Here is a 21,465-nt window from a genome sequence, read left to right on the forward strand (position 1 = left end):
ACCTCATACCATGCTTTTCAGCCCCAAAACTTGGACCGAACCACAAAAGGAGGGGGAGTATCAATATTCGCCAAAGATACCCACACCTCCAGGTTGGTGGCACAGCACGAAGCATCAGAGACTATCCATGTGCAACTAACAGTGGGTAAAACTGCCTTCCAGTTTATAGCCTGCTACAGACCACCCTCCCAAACCCAGGAATCCCACTCGGCCTTCCTGAGAACACTGGAAAATATGAAGGTCTCTCCAAACACCATTATATTGGGCGACTTCAACTACCCAAACATAGACTGGGAGCATTACTCTAGCTCCAACACACTAGCCCAAAGGTTCCTAGAATTTATAAACTCAAATGCTATAGAACAACTTGTTACCACTCCCACAAGAGGGGAAAACATACTGGACCTGATCATCACCAACATGGGGGCTCTATGCTGTACACCAGAAGTGTATCCCTCACTGGTAAGATCAGACCATAAACTAATCTCACCGGATATTCACATCCCGACCCCACCCCCTGCCCAGAAAACCACAGTGAAAAACTTCTCTAAAGCAAATTTCACACTCTTCAAAACCGAGGTGGAATCCTTCAAGGTCCCTGGGCCTGTGGAAAATATGGCCCAGACCGCAGAATCCTTTATAAACGCATTCTATGAACACCTTCAGGAATGCATGGATCATGCAATCCCAAATAAAACCAAAACCCCATCCTCCAAAGGCAGGCGTCCTGTCTGGTAGACCCCAGCCATAAACAAACTATACAATAGAAGGAGGAAGCTGCTACATGGTAGAGCAAAATCCCAAAAAGGGAAGGCATCTCTGATCAGTATTAGCACACAACTACGGGCACTCATAAAATCGTCTAAGGCCAGCTTCGAGAGAAAAATTTCACAGGACACTAAGGATAATCACAAGGCTTTCTTTAGTTATGTTAGGAACCTGAGTGGGAATTCCCAGATATGCTCAGAATTAGTCCAAAATGACAAAAAATACACCGAACCCACAGACATTGCCAACATCCTAGCTGACAGGTTCAGTGCAAACTTCTCCCCCCCCTCCCCACCAAAAGGGCAAACATCTATCCCAGCATAGTGCTGCCCCCCTGACATCTCAGATGCTCAGGTAAGAGCCACCCTCTCCAAAGCAAAAAGCACAGCATCAATGGGACCAGACGGTGTCCCGGGCTGCGTCCTACATGAACTCCAAGAAGAGCTAAACCCAAACATAAAACTACTGTTCAATCTCAGCCTTACTACAGGATATGTACCCAAAGAGTGGCGTACAGCAACAGTGGTCCCTCTCCACAAAGGTGGTGCCTCAACGGATCCTGGAAACTATCGCCCCATAAGCCTGACTAGCTTGGTCTGCAAAGCTATGGAAAGGATCATCATGGACCTCATAAATAAAGATATTGGGGACCTACAAGCACTGGATCCTACCCAGTTCAGCTTTGTTAAGGGCAGATCCTGCCTCTTAAACCTGGTCAATTTCTTTGAAACAGTCACCAAGGCCATTGACGAGGGGAAGGTGGTCCACACAGCCTACCTGGACCTCGCAAAAGCCTTCGATACAATACCCCACTCGGGCATTATAGATAAGCTCACCAGCTTAAATATAAACCCCTATGTCAGTAGATGGTTTGCAAACTGGCTCAAGGACAGAACCCACATGGTTAGAATTGCTGGAGCCATGTCAGACTCCAAACCAGTTACAAGTGGCGTCCCACAAGGTTCAGTCCTGGGACCTCTCTAGTTCGGTTTATATTTCTCGGAGGTACAGGCCAACACGGAAGGACTGTGGCTGACCAAGTTCGCAGATGACTGCAAACTGGGCACCATAATCGACTCTCCAGCTGACACAAGCATCCTACAAAAGGGCCTCATAGAAACAGACAACTGGTGCCAGAGCCATGGCCTCAAGCTAAACGCCAAAAAGTGTATAGTCTTCCCCTTCGGCAAAAACAAAGTGCCCACAAATTACCATATAGATGGTAATCCATTAAGTATGGAAGAAGTAATTAGGGACCTGGGGACCCAAGTTGATAGCAATCTCTCATTCAACAACCACGTGGCCAAAGTGGTTAGAAAATCATTTTATATAGCCCACCTAATCATGAAGGGATTCACATCTAGATCAGGGGAGGTCATCGTGCCTCTTTACTCATCCCTCATCAGGTCCATAATTGAGTACAATGCCCCCTTTTGGGATGTACCTTACCAGACACCTGCAGCAACTGGAAAGACCCCAAAAGTACCTCACCAAGAGGATCAAAGGGCTCAAACAGATGCCATATGCTGCCCGGTTAAAGAAACTCCAGCTCTACTCAGTGGCATACCGCCTGCTCAAAGGCGATCTGTGCCTGACGTATAAAGCCATGTCCAACCCAGAATTAATGGACATGCTGCATCTCAGAAAATCCAAATCCCATTGAGCTATGCGCTCGAGAGACTTGAACCTCAGCACTGAAATAAATAGGACATGCTGGAGGGACAGATTCATAACCCAGAGGCTCCCTTCACTCTGGAATAAAATCCCAGTCCAGGTTAGGAAGAGTCCCTCATTGACTCTCTTCAAGAGGAATCTTGATGAGTGGATGGGAGATCATAGATTTACTCCGGGTATCACTTCTGTGTCACTGTTAGACAGATGCACAGTATACTAACCTCGAAAAAGGGCATAGCAAAATTCATTTTAAAATGGGTGGCAAAAGCCAAACACACTCTGGCTAGGCTTGTAAATGCCCTAGGGCAGATAGCCTAGTATGAACCTATGAACCTATGAAAAGTGTATAGTCATCCCCTTTGGCAAAAACAAAGTGCCCACAAATTACCATATAGGTGGTAATCCATTAAGTACGGAAGAAGTAATTAGGGACCTGGGGACCCAAGTTGATAGCAATCTCTCATTTGAAAACCACGTGGCCAAAGTGGTTAGAAAAACATTTTATGTAGCCCACCTAATCATGAAGGGATTCACATCTAGATCAGGGGAGGTCATCGTGCCTCTTTACTCATCCCTCATCAGGCCCATAATTGAGTACAATGCCCCTTTTGGGATGTACCTTACCAGACACCTGCAGCAACTGGAAAGACCCCAAAAGTACCTCACCAAGAGGATCAAAGGGCTCAAACAGATGCCGTATGCTGCCCGGTTAAAGAAACTCCAGCTCTACTCAGTGGCATACCACCTGCTCAGAGGTGATCTGTGCCTGACATATAAAGCCATGTCCAACCCGGAATTAATGGACATGCTGCACCTCAGAAAATCCAAATCCCATCGAGCTACACGCTCGAGAGACTTGAGCCTCAGCACTGAAATAAATAGGACATGCTGGAGGGACAGATTCATAACCCAGAGGCTCCCTTCACTCTGGAATAAAATCCCAGTCCAGGTTAGGCATAGTCCCTCATTGACTCTCTTCAAGAGGAATCTTGATGAGTGGATGGGGGATCGTATCTTTACCCCAGGTATCACTTCTGTGTCACTGTTAGACAGAGGCACAGTATACTAACCTCCAAAAAGGGCATAGCAAAATTCATTTAAAATGGGTGGAGAAAGCCAAACACACTCTGGCTAGGCTTATAAATGCCCTAGGGCAGATAGCCTAGTATGAACCTATGAACCTATGAAAAGTGAACATCTACATTCTGTTACAACCAAATTAAACACTTTGCAGACCGTCACACTTTTGCCATGCAACCTACTGTGGACCACTGATACAGGCAATTGATAGGTGGCTTTGCAGCATATCAACCTTATTTAACTTCATAGTAATCAAACAACCATATTCCATGATCGTTACGCAACCGGTATTGCTGTTAAAAATCTGGTTGCGATAATACTAAGTACCTGTTTTTCTTTTAGAATCTTCAGCTGGATTTTATTGTATTTATGTTATGTGAATTTGCATTTTGTGCTATGGATACTAAATCAATTGCATGTTTCTGCTTCTGTTTTCTTCTGTACATTGGGCTTGAACTTTTGATATTTATAAGTTGTCTCAAACTGTAGTAAGTCTTTTAGGGATAGATCACATTTCCTTATTGTCTTTCTTCTTAACCTGCCTGATTAACAACTACGTCTGTTTTTATGTAACTGCTTCTGCAAAAGTGTCATTCTTGACAAACATCGTCATCACTGTATGGTACCAGTCTAGTATTTCAATGTTTAGTTTTTTTTTTTTTTATCAGATCTTTATCATAGCACAACAGTAAAGGAATTCTAAAAACAAAAATCAACATACATCAGCTGTGACAATCACATGCTTCAGACACTAGTCTCAGTTTCCCACATAATGTAGTTAAATATTTATTAATACAGTTAAAATTCCTTCATGTTTCCTTAAAAATCATATTCTGACTACCTTATAGGAATTTTTTTATTTGAGCAGTTCCTAGCTGTAATAGAATTTACAACCCAATCCAATCTTTTTCCTTATGCTTACTTTGTAGTACCCCAATATCTGAGCCCTTTCTACTTATTAGGACTTGTCACTGTGTCATAACCATGGCATCTGTCTGCTAATGAATTTCTGACCTAATGTTGTTGTACATATTGTTTCCTTCTGCTTGGCCATACTGCCTACAAGGTCCAGCGATCCCAGCACGTAAGGGCTATTCTCAGACTTCACTTGTGTCTTGCTATTGTCTCAGTGCTCCTAACAAGATGCATATGCTTAGGCCATCCTTCAAGAGGTGCCAAAAAGTGTAATTCTTGTAACCTGACCTCTTTCCTAAAGACCACAAATAACATGTCCTAGAGATTGTTGCATATCTCCACCTCTTGCCGTTCCCAGAAGACATGTTTTCAAGTCCCAGTGACATCCATGTCACATCTCCAACATTTGGAAGCATATGTCTCAGTCTACCTGTGGCAGGGTGCTGTAGCAGCTCAAATAGCTAGGAACAAAGTAGCAGTTCCATGTCACTCCTTGCACGGCATTCTATGGAACAAAGTAGCAGTTCCATGTCACTCCTTGCATGGCATTCTATGGAACAGAGTAGCAGTTCCATGTCACTCCTTGCACGGCATTCTATGGAACAGAGTAGCAGTTCCATGTCACTCCTTGCACGGCATTCTATGGAACAGAGTAGCAGTTCCATGTCACTCCTTGCACGGCATTCTATGGAACAGAGTAGCAGTTCCATGTCACTCCTTGCACGGCATTCTATGGAACAGAGTAGCAGTTCCATGTCACTCCTTGCACGGCATTCTATGGAACAGAGTAGCAGTTCCATGTCACTCCTTGCATGGCATTCTATGGAACGGAGTAGCAGTTCCATGTCACTCCTTGCACGGCATTCTATGGAACAGAGTAGCAGTTCCATGTCACTCCTTGCACGGCATTCTATGGTAATGAAAATGTTGATACTCTCAAGCAGACTTGTTCAGCTTTGCATCAAAACCGTGCATCACCACATGCTGGACATTCCATAAGCAAATGCACAGGCTCTTGTTCCACACCAAGTAAGCAGTGAGAGTCACAGCTTGTTCCACGTCTTATAAACAGAGAGCAGTACTATGTGTTCTACACCTCATAGTTCAAATGCACTGCCGCTTGCCCTGTATCTCATAAACAGTGCACAGCATGGTTTGTCCCACTTCTCATAGGTAGAGTCCAGCATGGCTTCTTCTATTTATTATAACATGGAGTGCAGCTCGGCTTACCCTACCTCTCATAAACCATGTGAAGTAGGGCTTGTCCGACATCTTATAAACAGGGTGCAACTCTGCTTGTTCTATATGTCATAAACAGACAGTACAGTCTGTTATCCTACATGTCATAAAACGAGTGCAGATCAGCTTCTCCTGCATCAGATAAAGACAGACCAGCAACATGGCTTCTCCTACATCTCATAAAGAGAGAACACTGCTGTTTGTCCAACTTCTCACATACAGACTGCACCACTGCTTGCCCTTTAGCTCATAAACAGACTGCAATGCCACTTGTCCTACATCTGACAGACATAGGTGCAGTACGGCTTGTCCTACATCTCATAAACAGAATACAACATGTCTTGTCCTACATCTCATAGACAGAGTACAGCAAGGCTTGTCCTACATGTCATAGACAGACTGCCACTGCATGTCCTACATCTCAGAGATAGAGTGCAGCACTGATTGTCTTACAGCTCACAGACAGAATGCAGCAGAGCTTGTCCTACATCTCATAAACAGACTGCCACAGCTTGTCCTACCTCTCATAGACAGAGTGCACTACTGCTTGTCCTGTGGTTTATTATTGAAACACTGATTATCACTAATTCAATATTTCACTGTATCGGACCCACTACATTGAAATCCACACACACATTTGAAAAAAATGTTTAAATAAAGTGATTTTTGCTGGGGGGGGTAAGTTCCCATGCACCCCACATCTCCCGCTTATCAAATACACTAACTTCAAGATCGTACAACAGTAGGGAATAAAGGAAAAACTCCTTCTCCACTGTTAGGAATCTCACACTAACAGCTAGCAACTCATCCAGAACCCACATCTCTCTCTCTGTATCACTCTCACACACACACACACGTATATATTCCTACTCACCCATGCATTTCAAACATTCACACATATGCACGTATTCAAACACACATCAGCACACATTCAAACTCAAGTCCAGATGATCCATTTTCACTTTATTCCACAAGCAGCAACCACGTAAGTTTGATATAACGCAGAATAAAATGATTACCATCATCTGCATTTCGACCACACAAACAGTAACCCTGGCTGGCACATCATAAACAATGAGCAGTGTGGCTTGTCCTACATCTCATAAACGGAGAGCAGCAAGACATCTACATCTCCTAGACACAGCGCAGCACAGCTGCTTCTGTTTTTCATACAGTGCAACACAGCTTGTCCTACATCTTATAAACACTATGCATTGTAGCTTGTCTGCAGTATGGTTTGTCCTACATCTCTTAAGCAAAGTTTACAACCACATGCCCTATCTCATAGACAGAATGCATCATGGCTTGCCCTACACCTCATAAACAGATTGCACCATCATCTGTCCTACATCTCATACAAAAAGTATTCATCATGGCTTGTCCAACATCTCACAGAGAGAGAGAGAGTGCAGTACGGCTTCTCCTGCATCTCATAGACAGAGCACAGTACAGCTTGTTTTCCACCCCATAAACAGACTGCACCGTGGTTTGTCTCACATCTTGTGGGCAGAGTGCAACATGGCTTATCCTACATCTCATAAACTGAATACATCATGGCTTGTCCTACATCTGATAAAAAATACATCATGGTTTATCCTAAACCTTATAAGCAGACTGCACCATGGTTTGTCCCACATCTCATGGACATAGTACATCATGGCTTGCCCTGCATCTCATAAACACTATGCATCATAGCTTGTCTGCAGCATGAATTGTCCTACATCTCATAAATAGAGTGCAGCAAAGCTTGTCCTATAGCTCATAAGCAGAGATTGTTACCACATGTCCTATCTCATAGACAGAATACAGCATGGCCTGTCCTACATCTCACAGAGAGAAAGAGTGCAGCACAGATTATCCGTCATCTCATAGACAGAATACATCATGGTGTGTCCTACATCTCATTGATAGAGTGCATCACAGATTGTCCTGCATCTCATAAAGGGAGAACACTACTGCTTGACCTCCATCTCAAAGATAGAGTGCTGCACACCTTGTCCTTCATAAAGTGCGTCACACCTTTTCCTTTATGTCATTAACAAAATACATCATGGCTTATCTTACATTTCATAAATAGAATGCAGCAAAGCTTATCTTATATGTCATGGCAGAGTTTACCTCCACATATCCTATCTCATACACAGAATACATCATGGCTTGTCCTACATCTCGTAGACAGAGTACAGCAAGGCTTGTCCTACATCTCTTAAACAGAGATTACCACTATATGTCCTACATCTCATAAACAGAGATTACCACTATATGTCCTACATCTCATAAACAGAGATTACCACTATATGTCCTATATCTCATAAACAGAGATTACCACTATATGTTCTACATCTCATAAACAGAGATTACCACTATATGTCCTACATCTCATAAACAGAGATTACCACTATATGTCCTACATCTCATAAACAGAGATTACCACTATATGTCCTACATCTCATAAACAGAGATTACCACTATATGTCCTACATCTCATAAACAGAGATTACCACTATATGTCCTACATCTCATAAACAGAGATTACCACTATATGTCCTACATCTCATAAACAGAGATTACCACTATATGTCCTACATCTCATAAACAGAGATTACCACTATATGTCCTACATCTCATAAACAGAGATTACCACTATATGTCCTACATCTCATAAACAGAGATTACCACTATATGTCCTACATCTCATAAACAGAGATTACCACTATATGTCCTACATCTCATAAACAGAGATTACCACTATATGTCCTACATCTCATAAACAGAGATTACCACTATATGTCCTACATCTTATAAACAGAGATTACCACTATATGTCCTACATCTCATAAAAAGAGATTACCACTATATGTCCTACATCTCATAAACAGAGATTACCACTATATGTCCTACATCTCATAAACAGAGATTACCACTATATGTCCTACATCTCGTAGACAGAGTGCATCACAGCTTGTCCTACATCTCTTAAACAGAATACACCATGGCTTGTCCTACATCTCGTAGACAGAGTGCATCACAGCTTGTCCTACATCTCATGAATGGAGAACACTGCAGCTTGACCTACATCTCATAGATATAGTGCTGTACACCTTGTCCTTCATAATGTGCATCACATCTTTTCCTTCATCTCATTAACAGAATACATCACAGATTATCCTACATCTCATAGACAGAGTACAGCAAGGCTTGTCCTAAGTCTCATAAACAGAGATTACCACCATATGTTCTACCCCTCATAAACAGAATGCACCACTGATTGTCCTACAAGTAAATAGAGTGTACCACTAGGAAAGGTGCACGCAGACAAAGCAAATGCATTTCTGTACATTTTGATATACAGTGAAACATTCTTATAATCATTTTCTAATAACCAGTATAAGCTTTTCTTGGTCAGAGTCAGCCAGTACTGATATTCTATCCATCCTGTGATCTCCAAACGTGGTGATGACATACTACTATGGTACAGCACAATGGGGCACTTAATGGTACTCAGTCTTACAGTACACAGTTCTGAGGTTCACTTGCATGTCTCATTCTGTGTTCCTTAATACTGTGTACATTACCATTTCCTGAAAAGTATAGTTACTCATGAAGGGACCTCTGCATCTAGCTGCATTGTGATGCACAATTGGGTAATGCACTAGAAAAGCAGGATATTCTATTTAGCAGCATTATTGTAAGAGTACTGCCACTGTTCTGCCTGGTAGATGCCTCTGTAACAATATATGCGTACATATGTTGAGATAATGAAAACAGATTGTACTTGTGAAATAATATCAACATCTGGCCATCCAGACTAACATTTGGGGCTCACATGTGGCAGAGTATAAGGTTATATATTTTTTATTTATATGATAATGTGTTAAGCAGGTAGTTGAACTGATCCTGGGACACCATTCATTCACAATTCGAATAGTAGGAAAAAGAAGTAATGAAAGTGTAGAGCAAGAGAAGTTTGTATGAAGAGAAGCTGGGAAGTGAGCAAGATGGGTTTCTATGGGATAAAAAGATGAGAAAAGTATACCATAGTGGCACTTCAAAGCTACAGAATAAAGCATTGCAGCAGGCAAAAGACAAGATACACTGACCTGTAGATCAGCTCCTAGCTGCCATTTCTTCAGTTATACACTTATTTGATAACCAGCTGACTGGGATGTTCTTCAACGACCCTTTTCACCCATAGCATGTCAGAAGTTTACAGAGTAAAACAAAAAGAGTCTAGGGTATACACAAAACTAAAGACCAAGAGTAGCTTTGGGCATACCTGCTGTAAGGTAGCGGCCTGCATTACAGTTGTCAGAGGATGTACTTAGATTCTGCATGTCATGCTGCAGAGAAAGAAAATTGTGCTGTATGTTGTGCTTCATATAGGATCACCACAATCTTCACCCCAACTCTGCAGAGGCTTTGTTCTAACTGCACCCCCTGTGATTAGAGCCCAAAGCATCAGAAGGTCAGGATGGAGAGCTGTTCTGGAGATAACAGGACAGATACATCACGAGTAGTGCTGCCATCTGGTGGAGACCAGAGTGCTATGCTGCTATGCTCCTGACAGCACTTCGGGTCTACAGGGGCAGGAGTGCACATGGTTATTGGCATTAAATGCAAATTTCTAGGTGAGGATAAACTAAAAAAAAAAAAACAGAAAGAAATCCATCAGCATTTCAAGCTGATCTTGCCTTCCTTGAGCCACAACATAAAGACAACTACCCCGTAATGCTGATAAGGAATGGCTAATAGGGCTGCTGGTGCCACAAAATAAAGACAGCTACCCCATAATGCTGATAAGGAATGGCTAATAGGGCTGCTGGTGCCACAACATTAGGGCTGCTGGTGCCACAACATAAAGACAGATACCCGATAATGCTGATCAGGAATGGCTAATAGGGCTGCTGGTGCCACAGCATAAAAACAGGTACCCCATAATGCTGATCAGGAATGGCTAATAGGGCTGCTGGCGAGTTGAAGATGAACATGGATCTGACTGTACCAGAAAAAAGTGTTGATATAAATAATGAATACATGTTTTGTTAAAACCCACACAAGTATTTTTTAAATATATTACTAATAGCTTTCAGAGTCTTGAGATATCATGAAGTTTCTGGTGAAATAGTGACTTTGTTTGCTGCTGATGGTAAAAATGTATGGCTACAAAAATATATACTGTGATGAAGCAACACTTTTGAAATTATAAATTTTCAAAGTACTGCTTACTGTCTCTGCTACCTTCCTGTCTGTAGATTGCTTTCAGCACGGTTTGCACTGGTGAGTTCTGCTGTTCCACCCCTGGGGATCCAGAGACAAAAAAACGATCAACCAGTCACAATAATGCATTCCCTGGATGAGCCCCTGGACCTCAAGCTTAGTATCTCTCGCCTGCATGGTGTGAGGGAGAAGAGGGGCCAAGAAACACTTAAGCAAGCCAGTCTGCACCCAGAACTAAAGAGGGCTGATGATGGCTCTGCAGTTAAAACGCCAACCTCTCCATCTTCTCCAGCAGCAGGTAAGTGGATGTGTTAGTGCTGTTTGTAATGAAATAAACATCTGCTAATATTTGTTCTCTATAGCTAACTTAACTGCTGGAAAAACCACAGCTGTTTTCACACGGAGGATCACTTCTCACTGTTTAATCATAAACATTTCATAGTATTGCTGGCATGAGTAAAAGTGATGTTATTTCCTTAAGTGCTAATCTTCTGTTTACTGCTGGACTACACCCAGGCATCCTGCCACAATGATTCAGCAGTTGTTATGAGACCACCATGTGATGTCTCCAAGGATGACTTTCTGCAGTTGTGACAAGGTGAAATGTCTGTGCAGCGTGCCAGGCACAAAAGGAAAACAACAGGACTAGCGGTAGCAGGAAAAGGAATTTACACAGGCAGGCTTGTAGCGTGAAACACCGCAGAGGTTGTACTTCTTAAAGAAGAGCAGAGTTTAATTTATAAAAAGCACCAGGGAGCTGTGTTATTACTCTCAACAACAACTATAGGCAAAAGGTAAAACAATATTGAGCCATTTGCAAAGGGATTCAACATTCTAGTCTCAGAATGTCTGTGGTAAACCAGCATAGGAGTAGCAGTCTCAGGTGGGAGTCCCATGAACTAGCTCCCCCCCTCAGCTCTTCAAGCGAAGAGCAAACAAAAAATAGTCTTCAGACCTCCAAATTACTGCAGACAGCCCCCAGCGCTTCAAGAGAAGATACAAATAAATCCCAAATTCAAGTGCCTGTTCAGGAAGAAAAAGCTAATACAAGCTGTCTCTTGATCACACCCCCTAATACTTTGCAATTGCTCCCTTCATTCCACCCTTGCTACAGTACTGTAAACCAGTAATAAAAAAGCTGCATATTAGGGTACCTGAGATAATTCTGAAGAATATCATTGTGATCCATAACACTTCTAACAGTGATTGAGGTGGATATATACTGCCTCCAAGGTTTTGGAATCTCAGAATCCCCCCTCACTCCAAGGTACAGTGAGCTCACAGTTTGTATATATAGTTAGCAAGGGTGAGGAGTGCAACATGCCATGCGAGGGCTGCAAGGTGGCTTAACTCTTGCAAAATGCTTTAATCGTGTCAGAGAACCTGATAGAGTTCATTCTGTGGGAGTGCAGGATGCCATGTCAAGGGCTGCAAGGTGGCTTAACCCCTGCAAAATGCTTTAATCGTGTCAGAGAACCTGACAGAGTTCACTCTGTGGGAATGCAGCATGGCATGTTGAGGCTGCAAAGTGGCTTAACCCCTGCAAAAATGCTTATTTATTTCAGAGCACTTGCTAGAGTTCACTCTGTGGAAGTGCAGCATGCCATGTCAAGGGCTGCAAGGTGACTTAACTTCTGCAAAAATGTTTTAATCGTGTCAGAGTGTAGATCAGTGTGTATCTTGAACGTAGTCAGCCACTGTAGCTAGATAGGATGTGCATGTAAGTTACTAAGCACATATAAGTTCAGTGCCATTTTGTACAGTCAGCCAGAGAGAGTGCAGGCATGTAAGGAGATGCACATGTGAGAGTGTTTGAAGTAACAAGTCAGTTACTTAGCATATAAAGTTCAAAGTGTATGTTCCAGTTACAACTCCTGGTCTGTTTATGTAGAATAAATTACTTGAACTCATACCCAGCCTCAGTGTCTTATTTGAATACGAGACATGTGACATGGTATCAGAATGGGATCTGAAGATGAAGCAGCTTACAAATCATGAGGCACGAATTAAGAACTGGTGAAATATATAGGAGCAAACTTGCAAACAGGTCAGCAGTTATTTGAAGGTACTTAAACTCATTTAAATGATTTTTCAGTCACCGAATGTGTGTTGAAGCATTCAAAATGTTCAAAATAATTACAGAGATAAACGAAATGTCCAAAATAGAGACATATTGATAAAAGTGTTCCAGATAATTTCCAAAGTGTTGAAAATGTTCGAAAAGGCTAAAAGAAACACATTTTGTTTCACAATGTACAACTTTTTTGCATTAACTAAAACTTTTTAAAGTATCCAAAGTGTCCAGAGTGCTTGCAGTGTTTGCAGTGGTAAAAGTAAAGCTTTTTCAGAGAGATTGCTGTGCAGTTGGGCATAATTACAAGTGCGTGGTCTTTGCTTATATTTAAACGAATTCTGTTGTTATGGCAAATGGATTTTGCAGACCTGAACTGCTGGTGTTTGATAATAATATTGTTGAGAATTGGTGAGTGTTTGAGCAAGAATATGATATTTTCATACAGGGTGCATTTTCTGATAAAGATGCACATACAAAAGCATTTGTACTCCACAATTTAGCTGGCTCAGAAGCCATTGAGAGGGAACGTTCATTTGTGTTTGCACCTGCCGTGTATGCCACGTCAAGGGCTACAAGGTAGCTTAACTCCTGCAAAAATATTTTAATCATTTCAGAGTGTAGATCGGTGTGTAGCTTGAACCTAGTCAGCCATTGTAGCTAGAGAGCACGTGCATAAAATTTACTAAGCACATGCAAGCTCTGTGCCATTTTGTATAGTCAGCCAGAGTGAGTGCAGGCATTTATGGAGATGCACATGTGAGTCTTTGAAGTACCAAGTCAGTTAGCTTATGAGTATATGTTCAGTTACAACTCCTGATGTGTTTATGTACAGTAAACGACTTGAAAGCATACCCAGCCTCAATGTGTCATTTAAATACATGAGAAATACGACACAGAGAAAATGTTAGAGTTCACTTTATGGGGAGTGCAACATGCCATGTTAAGGGCTGGAAGGTGGCTTAACCCCTGCAAAAATGCTTCAATCATGTCAGCACATGCTAGAGTTCACTCTTTTCTTGGTGCAGCTGCATTTTATTTTTCATGCTTTTGGATGTCTTAATGTCAGGTCTCTGTGCTATGAGAAGGAATTATTTATTAAGCAGATTTTTGCATAATTTTAGGCAATGACCCACTCATTTTAGTTCATGGATCACAGCACCAAACAGATGCTCATGCCCCCCTTAACTAAACAGTCATATTTTTATTTAGCATACACTTTTGGAGCACAGATGGAGGCAAAGCCTCCATCTAGTTTTGGTTCCACCAATGCAGCCTTGAAGCCTGGCTTTAAGAGCTTCTTCTGCCATATTGATATGGCCACATTTTTATAGTGTTTAAGGGATGGTTGACTTCAGGACATCATATTATGGTGGCTACAATTTAGGCATTACATTGGACAACACAGTGGTACAGTTTGAGTTATTGTTAAGGCATAGTAGAGTCACTTTTTGATAGGTTATTTATGGTGTGATAAGATATACTGCATGATGTAGTCCCATACTGTAGTCTAATCAAACATTTGGAGGCATCACCTGGAAGATAATTTCTTTTGTCTAAGGCCTTGTGCTGCTAATGTGGATTCTCTAGTTTAGAAAGGTATTCTGGGACCTATGTCTCCTCAGGAAAAAGCACAGAATCAGTGTCCCTGACTTATAAAGTATGTTATTGTGTTCTATCCTGAGGCATGTGTGTGTACAAAGTATGGTAGGGTTAAGGGCACAGCTAGATGTTTTAGAGCTATGTTGAGGTATACATATGGTCAATGTAGAATATGTAACATGTTAATACTGAGGTGTTATAAAGACACCTGTTAAGTGTTGGCAGCTCTAAATTCACCATTTAAAATTTTCAGCCTCATCTCCTGCATGAAAATAGGTCATTGTTGGAGTATTATGAGTCTGAATTGTGATTAGCTGGATGAATCATAAGGTAGTAGCATTCATAATACCCACTAAAATGTACAATCCCTTACCCAAATACTCTTCTTGTATGTCCAGAGTGTCCTTATCAATGACAGTTTGAGTCATGCCATTAATATGCTTGCAGCTAGAACCTGTCCATGTTTTTCTGGGGAAAGGTTCTCTAGCATAATCTATTTTCCTCACATTGATATTGAGGGGAGGCAGCTTACAGGCCACTGTTTGCCTGCCATGTGACAGAAGTCAGATGGTGGTAGTGTTGATAGTATACTTATGCTTCGCAGTTTATTGACTTGTAGCACTCACCAGTAGTAGACCGCGTTCAGAGTCTCACTCATCTAACTAATGGAAAAGACATCACTAAAGATGGACTATACAGCTACCTAAACTGCCAGGTGGCAAAAAATGTCCCTAGGTTCATAGATTAGTACTAGGCTAACTGCCCTTGTAGGCCATTTTAAGCCTAGCCAGTAACCCCATGTGAGAATCAAACACTAGACCTTGTGTTTATAAGGCAAGCACCTTAACTTCTATGCCAGTTTCCCACCCCATCTCCACTATTATGTGTGTTTTAATGGTGATGTGCATCATAGTGCATTTTGCTTCTTAACTTTCATATTTACCTCCTCATTTTATAAAGCATTTCATATTGCCTTTTGATATTATTTTTACATGGCTGCCTTATAATCGTTCATTTATTCTTCTGTTTCTTTGAAAATTAGACAGTTGTATTATTCGGAAAGACAATATTCCTTGATATGATACAGACCATGTCTGCTAACAGGGACAAGGATAACTTCAGCAAAACTTAATAGCCGTTGTTGGTTATGAGTTGCAGTTACACATTAAAGTGGTTTTACTTTGTTTTGTGACTCTCTCCAGTTTGTGCTTCCTGTTTTCATTCTGTTAACATATGCTACTGTGCCTGCATAATTTTGAGCAAAGAGTAAAATGAGTTCTGTCATGCAATTAATTCAATAGCCACAGTTATTGTTACCACTTCCCTGGACTTCCAGTCATTTGAATAACTGTTAACTAAGCCCTAAAGAACAAATTATACAGGTAGTGAAGTCCATTTCTGCATAAATGACTTATGTTTGTAAAAACTTTTATGTTTGTATGTAACTGAGTAACTAGATTGCAGAAAGGCTGTAAATACTTAACTAAGCATTGAGTTATCAAAAGGAACGCCACTGCCTGAAATGCAACAAAATACGTTTTAATCATGTGTAAACTAGAGTAGCCGCTATAGTGCATTGATCTAATGTAGAACTATTTAAAATGTTTTTGATTATCAGTGTGTTTCCCCACAAAGAGATTCATCGTTATTTTAATATGATGCTAGGTTTTCTTGGCTGACGAAGGTCTTCCCTTCTTGCATTGGATACCTGCTGCAGATGTTACTGGGTAGTCAGTAAATGATTTACTCTACACATTTTCAGTACTGCATATATTAAGTAAAAGACAGGATTGTGTAATAACATGTATACCCTGAGGCAGATATGAAGAGTGCTGGAATGAGTATAAATGCTGTTCCAGAGCTGAAGTGACCTAGCAAGCGCTATCAAATTCCTAAGCAAACTAATCCTCTGTCTGCATAGTCAACACTACTTTATTTAGGTAGGCAGATAGACAGATGGATTAGATAGATAGATAGATAGATAGATAAGATAGATAGATAGATAGATAGATAGATAGATAGATAGATAGATTGATAGATATTTTAGCATTAATTCCATTTGTAAGGGGAATGGTAACTCCATTAAACCCCATGCATTTAGGATGTTTTAAAGATGTATTGTGGGGATAAGAGGGGTGCCAGCCCCATCACAAATGGAATTTAAAAAAGCAGGCAAGTTATGCCTTGCCAGTATATCTTGTTTTGTTTTACTGTTTAGTTACTAATCGTTATCTTTAAAATGAGCCTCCACTTTAGCCATGTGGGAACCACCATTCCTAACTAGTGAAATCATAGGATCGGATTACCTAATACTAAAAGTAAATGTGAGTTACAAAAAATGTCAGAGACATTACTCAGCACCGTCCAAGATTGTACAATAACCTTCCCCTTGCAATTACAAGTCATTTACTAAATTTCTTAAAAATAATCTTAATACATATATGGGACTTATAAAATATTTATACAGGTTACAGCAAACTTCATGAAGCTCCGAAGGTTATATTTATGTATTTATTGACACTGGATTACCGGGAAAGTCTGGCAGGGTAGAAGCCCATGTTCAGTGGACGCCCAGGAAGAAAAGCTCCAAATTATTACAAAACATTTTAAGAGCAATAATTTTACATTCTTCAAAAATTAAACAAAAACATCTGCAGTTTAAATGGGTCTATATTATGATATCACACGCTCAGAAGAGTGAACGACACATAATCGGCCCCATGTAAGTGAAAGCTTGCAAAGTCAAAACCTCAGAACAGTGATTATTTTCCAAGGGAAAAAAATCACTGTTCCAAAAAAAAAAAACTGCAAAACATTAGATAATGTGTGTGTGTGTGGGGGCTTCGCACCCCACACCCCCCGACGTGCGGGGCTGTGCACCCCCACACCCCCTACTTAAATATATCAACTCTGAGATTGCATTACAGTGCCAAAAAGGCAAAGTAGCGAAAGAGCCAAACAAATTCTTTCCCAGAGAAAGAATTAGCTGAAAAGCCCCTTCGCTATTTTTCCTTTTCATGCTTCTCAGTTCGACAAAGACGCATTCGACAACCTGCGTCTGCGACAGCGTAATAGGGAGCCATTTAAATAACTATAACAAATTAGACATAATATAAAAACACTGGTTAAGAATCGATACAAGTTATATGACAAATTTAATATGTAGAGAAATTTTAGACAGTCTGTAGAGAAATTAAGGGTAAGTTAGTCTAATACAAACAAGAACTGCTATACGAAATGAGGGAAAAACAGGCTTGCGGTATATTTAGAGAGAAAGACAGGTGAGAAAATTTGATAGAAGTAAACAAGTAAATGAAAGGAGAATAAAGAGGTATAAAGAATGACACAAATGCTTATTTGGATGATAAACCAGCTTGTATTTCAAGCAAACTCCACAATAGTCACTTAACTAGGTAAAAAAAATAACTTTTGTTATGAACAAACTCCACAAAAGTGCATTAGCTAAGCACTTTCGTCTATAACCCATAGACTTCTTCAGAGTTAATGCTACAAAAACTTAAATGCACTTTAAATATCCTGTGGGAACAGAACAGATACAAAGTAACCAATCAGTTCTAGTGCAACACTGTTACAGAAAATTTTAAAGAGACATGTACTTAAAAGCACAAAGCCTAAAAATCAAATAAAAAAAAATATATAACTTACTCATATCTCTGTAAAATATATAAAGTACAGTTAAAATTGTAAAATGTTATCTCTTCATTAAAGTACACTCATAATGGACACTACATCATTTAAACCAGGCAGGACTGTGGCATTTAGACGTAGCTGTCAACATAGCCCTTTGTATTCAATCAAAATATCTGTGCCGCCCCCGGTGTTTTTCAGAATGATCTTATCTATAATAAAAAAGAACAATTTCTTGAAATTATTACATGGCCTAGTGCATAAATAAGGTATTTGTAAGCTTACACTTTTAAATATTGTAAATGTGTTCCCTAATTCTTTTAGTTTTCTCATTGTTTTGCCTACATAAAAAGATTTGCATGCTGTGCAGCCTGTGATGTACACAACTACCAAAAAGTCACAACTACAATGTCCAGGGCATGGCAAAGAATGGTCATAACTTTGCACAGATACATAGGGACCCACATTAATAAAACTACATTGTTTACAGCATCTGCAGGCCTACATGTAGCTGTTGTTAATGTGTGAGCCCTGGGCTTGTTAATTATGTTCAACAATACTTTTTCAAATTTCTCCCTCTGCTGAAAACAATAGTGGGTTTATCACGTAAAATTGTTCTTAATTCCACTCAGAACACCAGATCCCAGTTTCTTCTAACAGATTCTACATATCTATATGTGTCCTTACCATAGGGGATACCTAGAGCCCCACATGATGTAGATAAAAGCTTGCTTCTCTGTGTTAAACTGTTCCTCACAATTTTGAAAGCCCTGGTAGTATTTTGGTTAATTCTCTATTACAGGAAATCAAAATAAGGGAAGTCATGTTGGCCTTAAATTTAAAATTACAGTTCTAATATTATAATACACAACATATATAACAATTTTGTAGAGGTTGTTCGTAATAAAAGTTTTTTTTTTTACCTAGTTAAGCGACTGTTGTTGAGTTTGCTTGGAATACAGGCTGGTTTATTATGCAGCTGAGCATTTGTGTGGTTTGTGTTGGTGCCTTGGATTCTCAGTTTTTAGGTATAAGGAATGAAAAGGTACTTGTTCGTATTTAGGGATATAATTTACCCCGGTTTTGAGTATGAACAGAGCCAGATTTTAGCTAGAAAGTCTTTCAGAGTGGCTTTGAAAAATAGGAGGGAGGGTATTGACCTAATGATTTCAATTACCCAAACATTAACTGGGAGAACTACTCAAGTACTAACTCCTTTGCCCAACATTTCCTAGAATTTATAAACTCAAACGCCCTAGATCAACTGGTCAGCACTCCCACCAGAGGTGACAACATATTGGACCTGGTCATCATCAACATGGGCTACTGGTGCTCCACATTGAAGGTCAACCCCTCGCTGGTTAGATTTGACCATAAACAAGTCACTTTGGATATCCACATTCCGCCCCCACCCCCGGACAAGGAAACCACCATGAAAAACTTTTCAAAAGCAAACCATGTTACTTAAGTGGAAAGTTTCAAAGCCCCCATGCTAAAGGATAACGCTGTCCAAGCTGCAAAATCCTTTACTAATGCATTCTATGGGCACCTGCAAGAATGCATGGATCGTGCTATCCCAAGCAAAACCAAGACTCACTCCTCCAAGAAAAGAAAACCAGTCTGGTGGACCCCTGCTATAAACAAGCTGTACAATAGAAGGAGGAAACTAGTACAAAAAAAGAGTAAAATCCCAAGAAGGGAAGACATCCCTGATCAGTATCAGCAAGAAACTACGACCCCTCATAAAATCATCCAAGGCGAACTTCAAAAGAAAAATTGCCAAGGACTCCAAAGATAACACAAGGCATTCTTTAGCTATATCAAGAATTTAAATGGCAATGCTCAGATCTGCTTGGAGTTAGTGCAGAATGGCACAAAATACACTGAACCGACTGATATCGCCGACATCCTGGCAGACAGGTTCAGTGCAAACTTCACCCCCCCTCTCACCCCCAAAAGGGCCTATAACCATACCAGAAGAATGTAGAGCCCCTGAAATCACAGACACTCAGGTTAAAACAGCCCTCTCCAAAGCCCAAAACACAGCATCAGTGGTACTGGATGGTGTCCCAGGCTGCATCCTACACAAGCTCAAAGATGAACTTACCCCTCACCTAAACACACTGTTCAAAAGCAGCCTCTCCACAGGCTACATACCCATAGAGTGGTGCACAGCAACGGTTATTCCATTCCACAAAGGTGGAGCCACAACAGAACCCGGGAACTATCGCCCTTTAAGTCTGACTAGCTTGGTCTGCAAGGCTATGGAGCGCATCATCATGGAACTCATTAACAGAGAAATTGGGAACCTCCAAACACTGGACCCTACCCAGTTCAGCTTTGTTAAGGGCAGATCATGCCTCCTAAACCTGGTGGACTTCTTTGAGACAGTTACCAAGGCTATAGATAAGGGATAGGTGGTACACGCAACCTACCTAGACCTTGCAAAGGCCTTCGACACCATTCCCCATTCTGGTATTATAGACAAGCTCACCAGCCTGAATATACACCCCTATGTGACAAGATGGGTTACCAACTGGCTCACGGACAGAACCCACATGGTGAGAGTTGCAGGAGCTAGGTCCGACTCTAAACCGGTTACAAGTGGCATTCTCCAGGGCTCAGTCCTAGGATCCCTCCTGTTCAGCATATACTTCTCAGAGGTACAGGCAAGCACAGGAGGACTATGGCTGACCAAGTTCACAGATGACTGCAAATTAGGGGCTATAATTGACTCTCCGGTTGACAAAGACATCCTCCAAAAGGGTCTCACTGAGACGGATGCCTGGTGTCAAAATCATGGCCTCAAGCTAAATGCCAAAAAGTGCATAGTCATCCCCTTTGGAAAAAACAAAGTACCCACAAACTACCACATAGGTGGTAGTCCCCTAAATACGGAAGACTTAATAAGGGATCTGGGGACCCAAGTAGATAGTAATCTGTCCTTTGATAATCACATTGCCAAAGTGGTTAGAAAATCCTTCTACATGGCCCACCTAATCACAAAAGGGTTTGCATCCAGATCAGAAGAGGTCATTGTGCCCCTCTACTCATAACTCATCAGACCCATCTAAGAGTACAGCACCCCATTTGGGATGTACCTTACAAGACACCTGCAATAGCTGGAAAGACCACAGAAGTACCTCACCAAGAGGATCACTGGCCTCAAACAAATGTCCTATGCAGCTCGACTGAAGAAACTCCAGCTGTACCCGATTGCATACCGCCTACTCAGAGGTGATCTCTGCCTG

At 41.0% G+C, this 21,465-nt stretch overlaps 1 protein-coding gene across 2 annotated transcripts in view; it reads left to right on the forward strand.

Moving 5' to 3' along the window:
- Positions 1-21,465, forward strand: part of GLIS2 (GLIS family zinc finger 2) — a 681,681-nt gene that overhangs the window by 542,600 nt on the left and 117,616 nt on the right. For both annotated transcript variants that reach the window (XM_044089337.1, XM_044089338.1), the window contains one exon: positions 10,929-11,191. In XM_044089337.1, coding sequence (XP_043945272.1) covers positions 11,017-11,191 — 175 coding nt within the window. In that variant the 5' untranslated portion in view covers positions 10,929-11,016. The remainder of the gene's footprint in view (positions 1-10,928; positions 11,192-21,465) is intronic.

Source organism: Protopterus annectens, chromosome 12.part0 (assembly GCF_019279795.1).
Source record: "Protopterus annectens isolate FY-2018-M chromosome 12.part0, PAN1.0, whole genome shotgun sequence".
Lineage (NCBI taxonomy): Eukaryota > Metazoa > Chordata > Ceratodontiformes > Protopteridae > Protopterus > Protopterus annectens.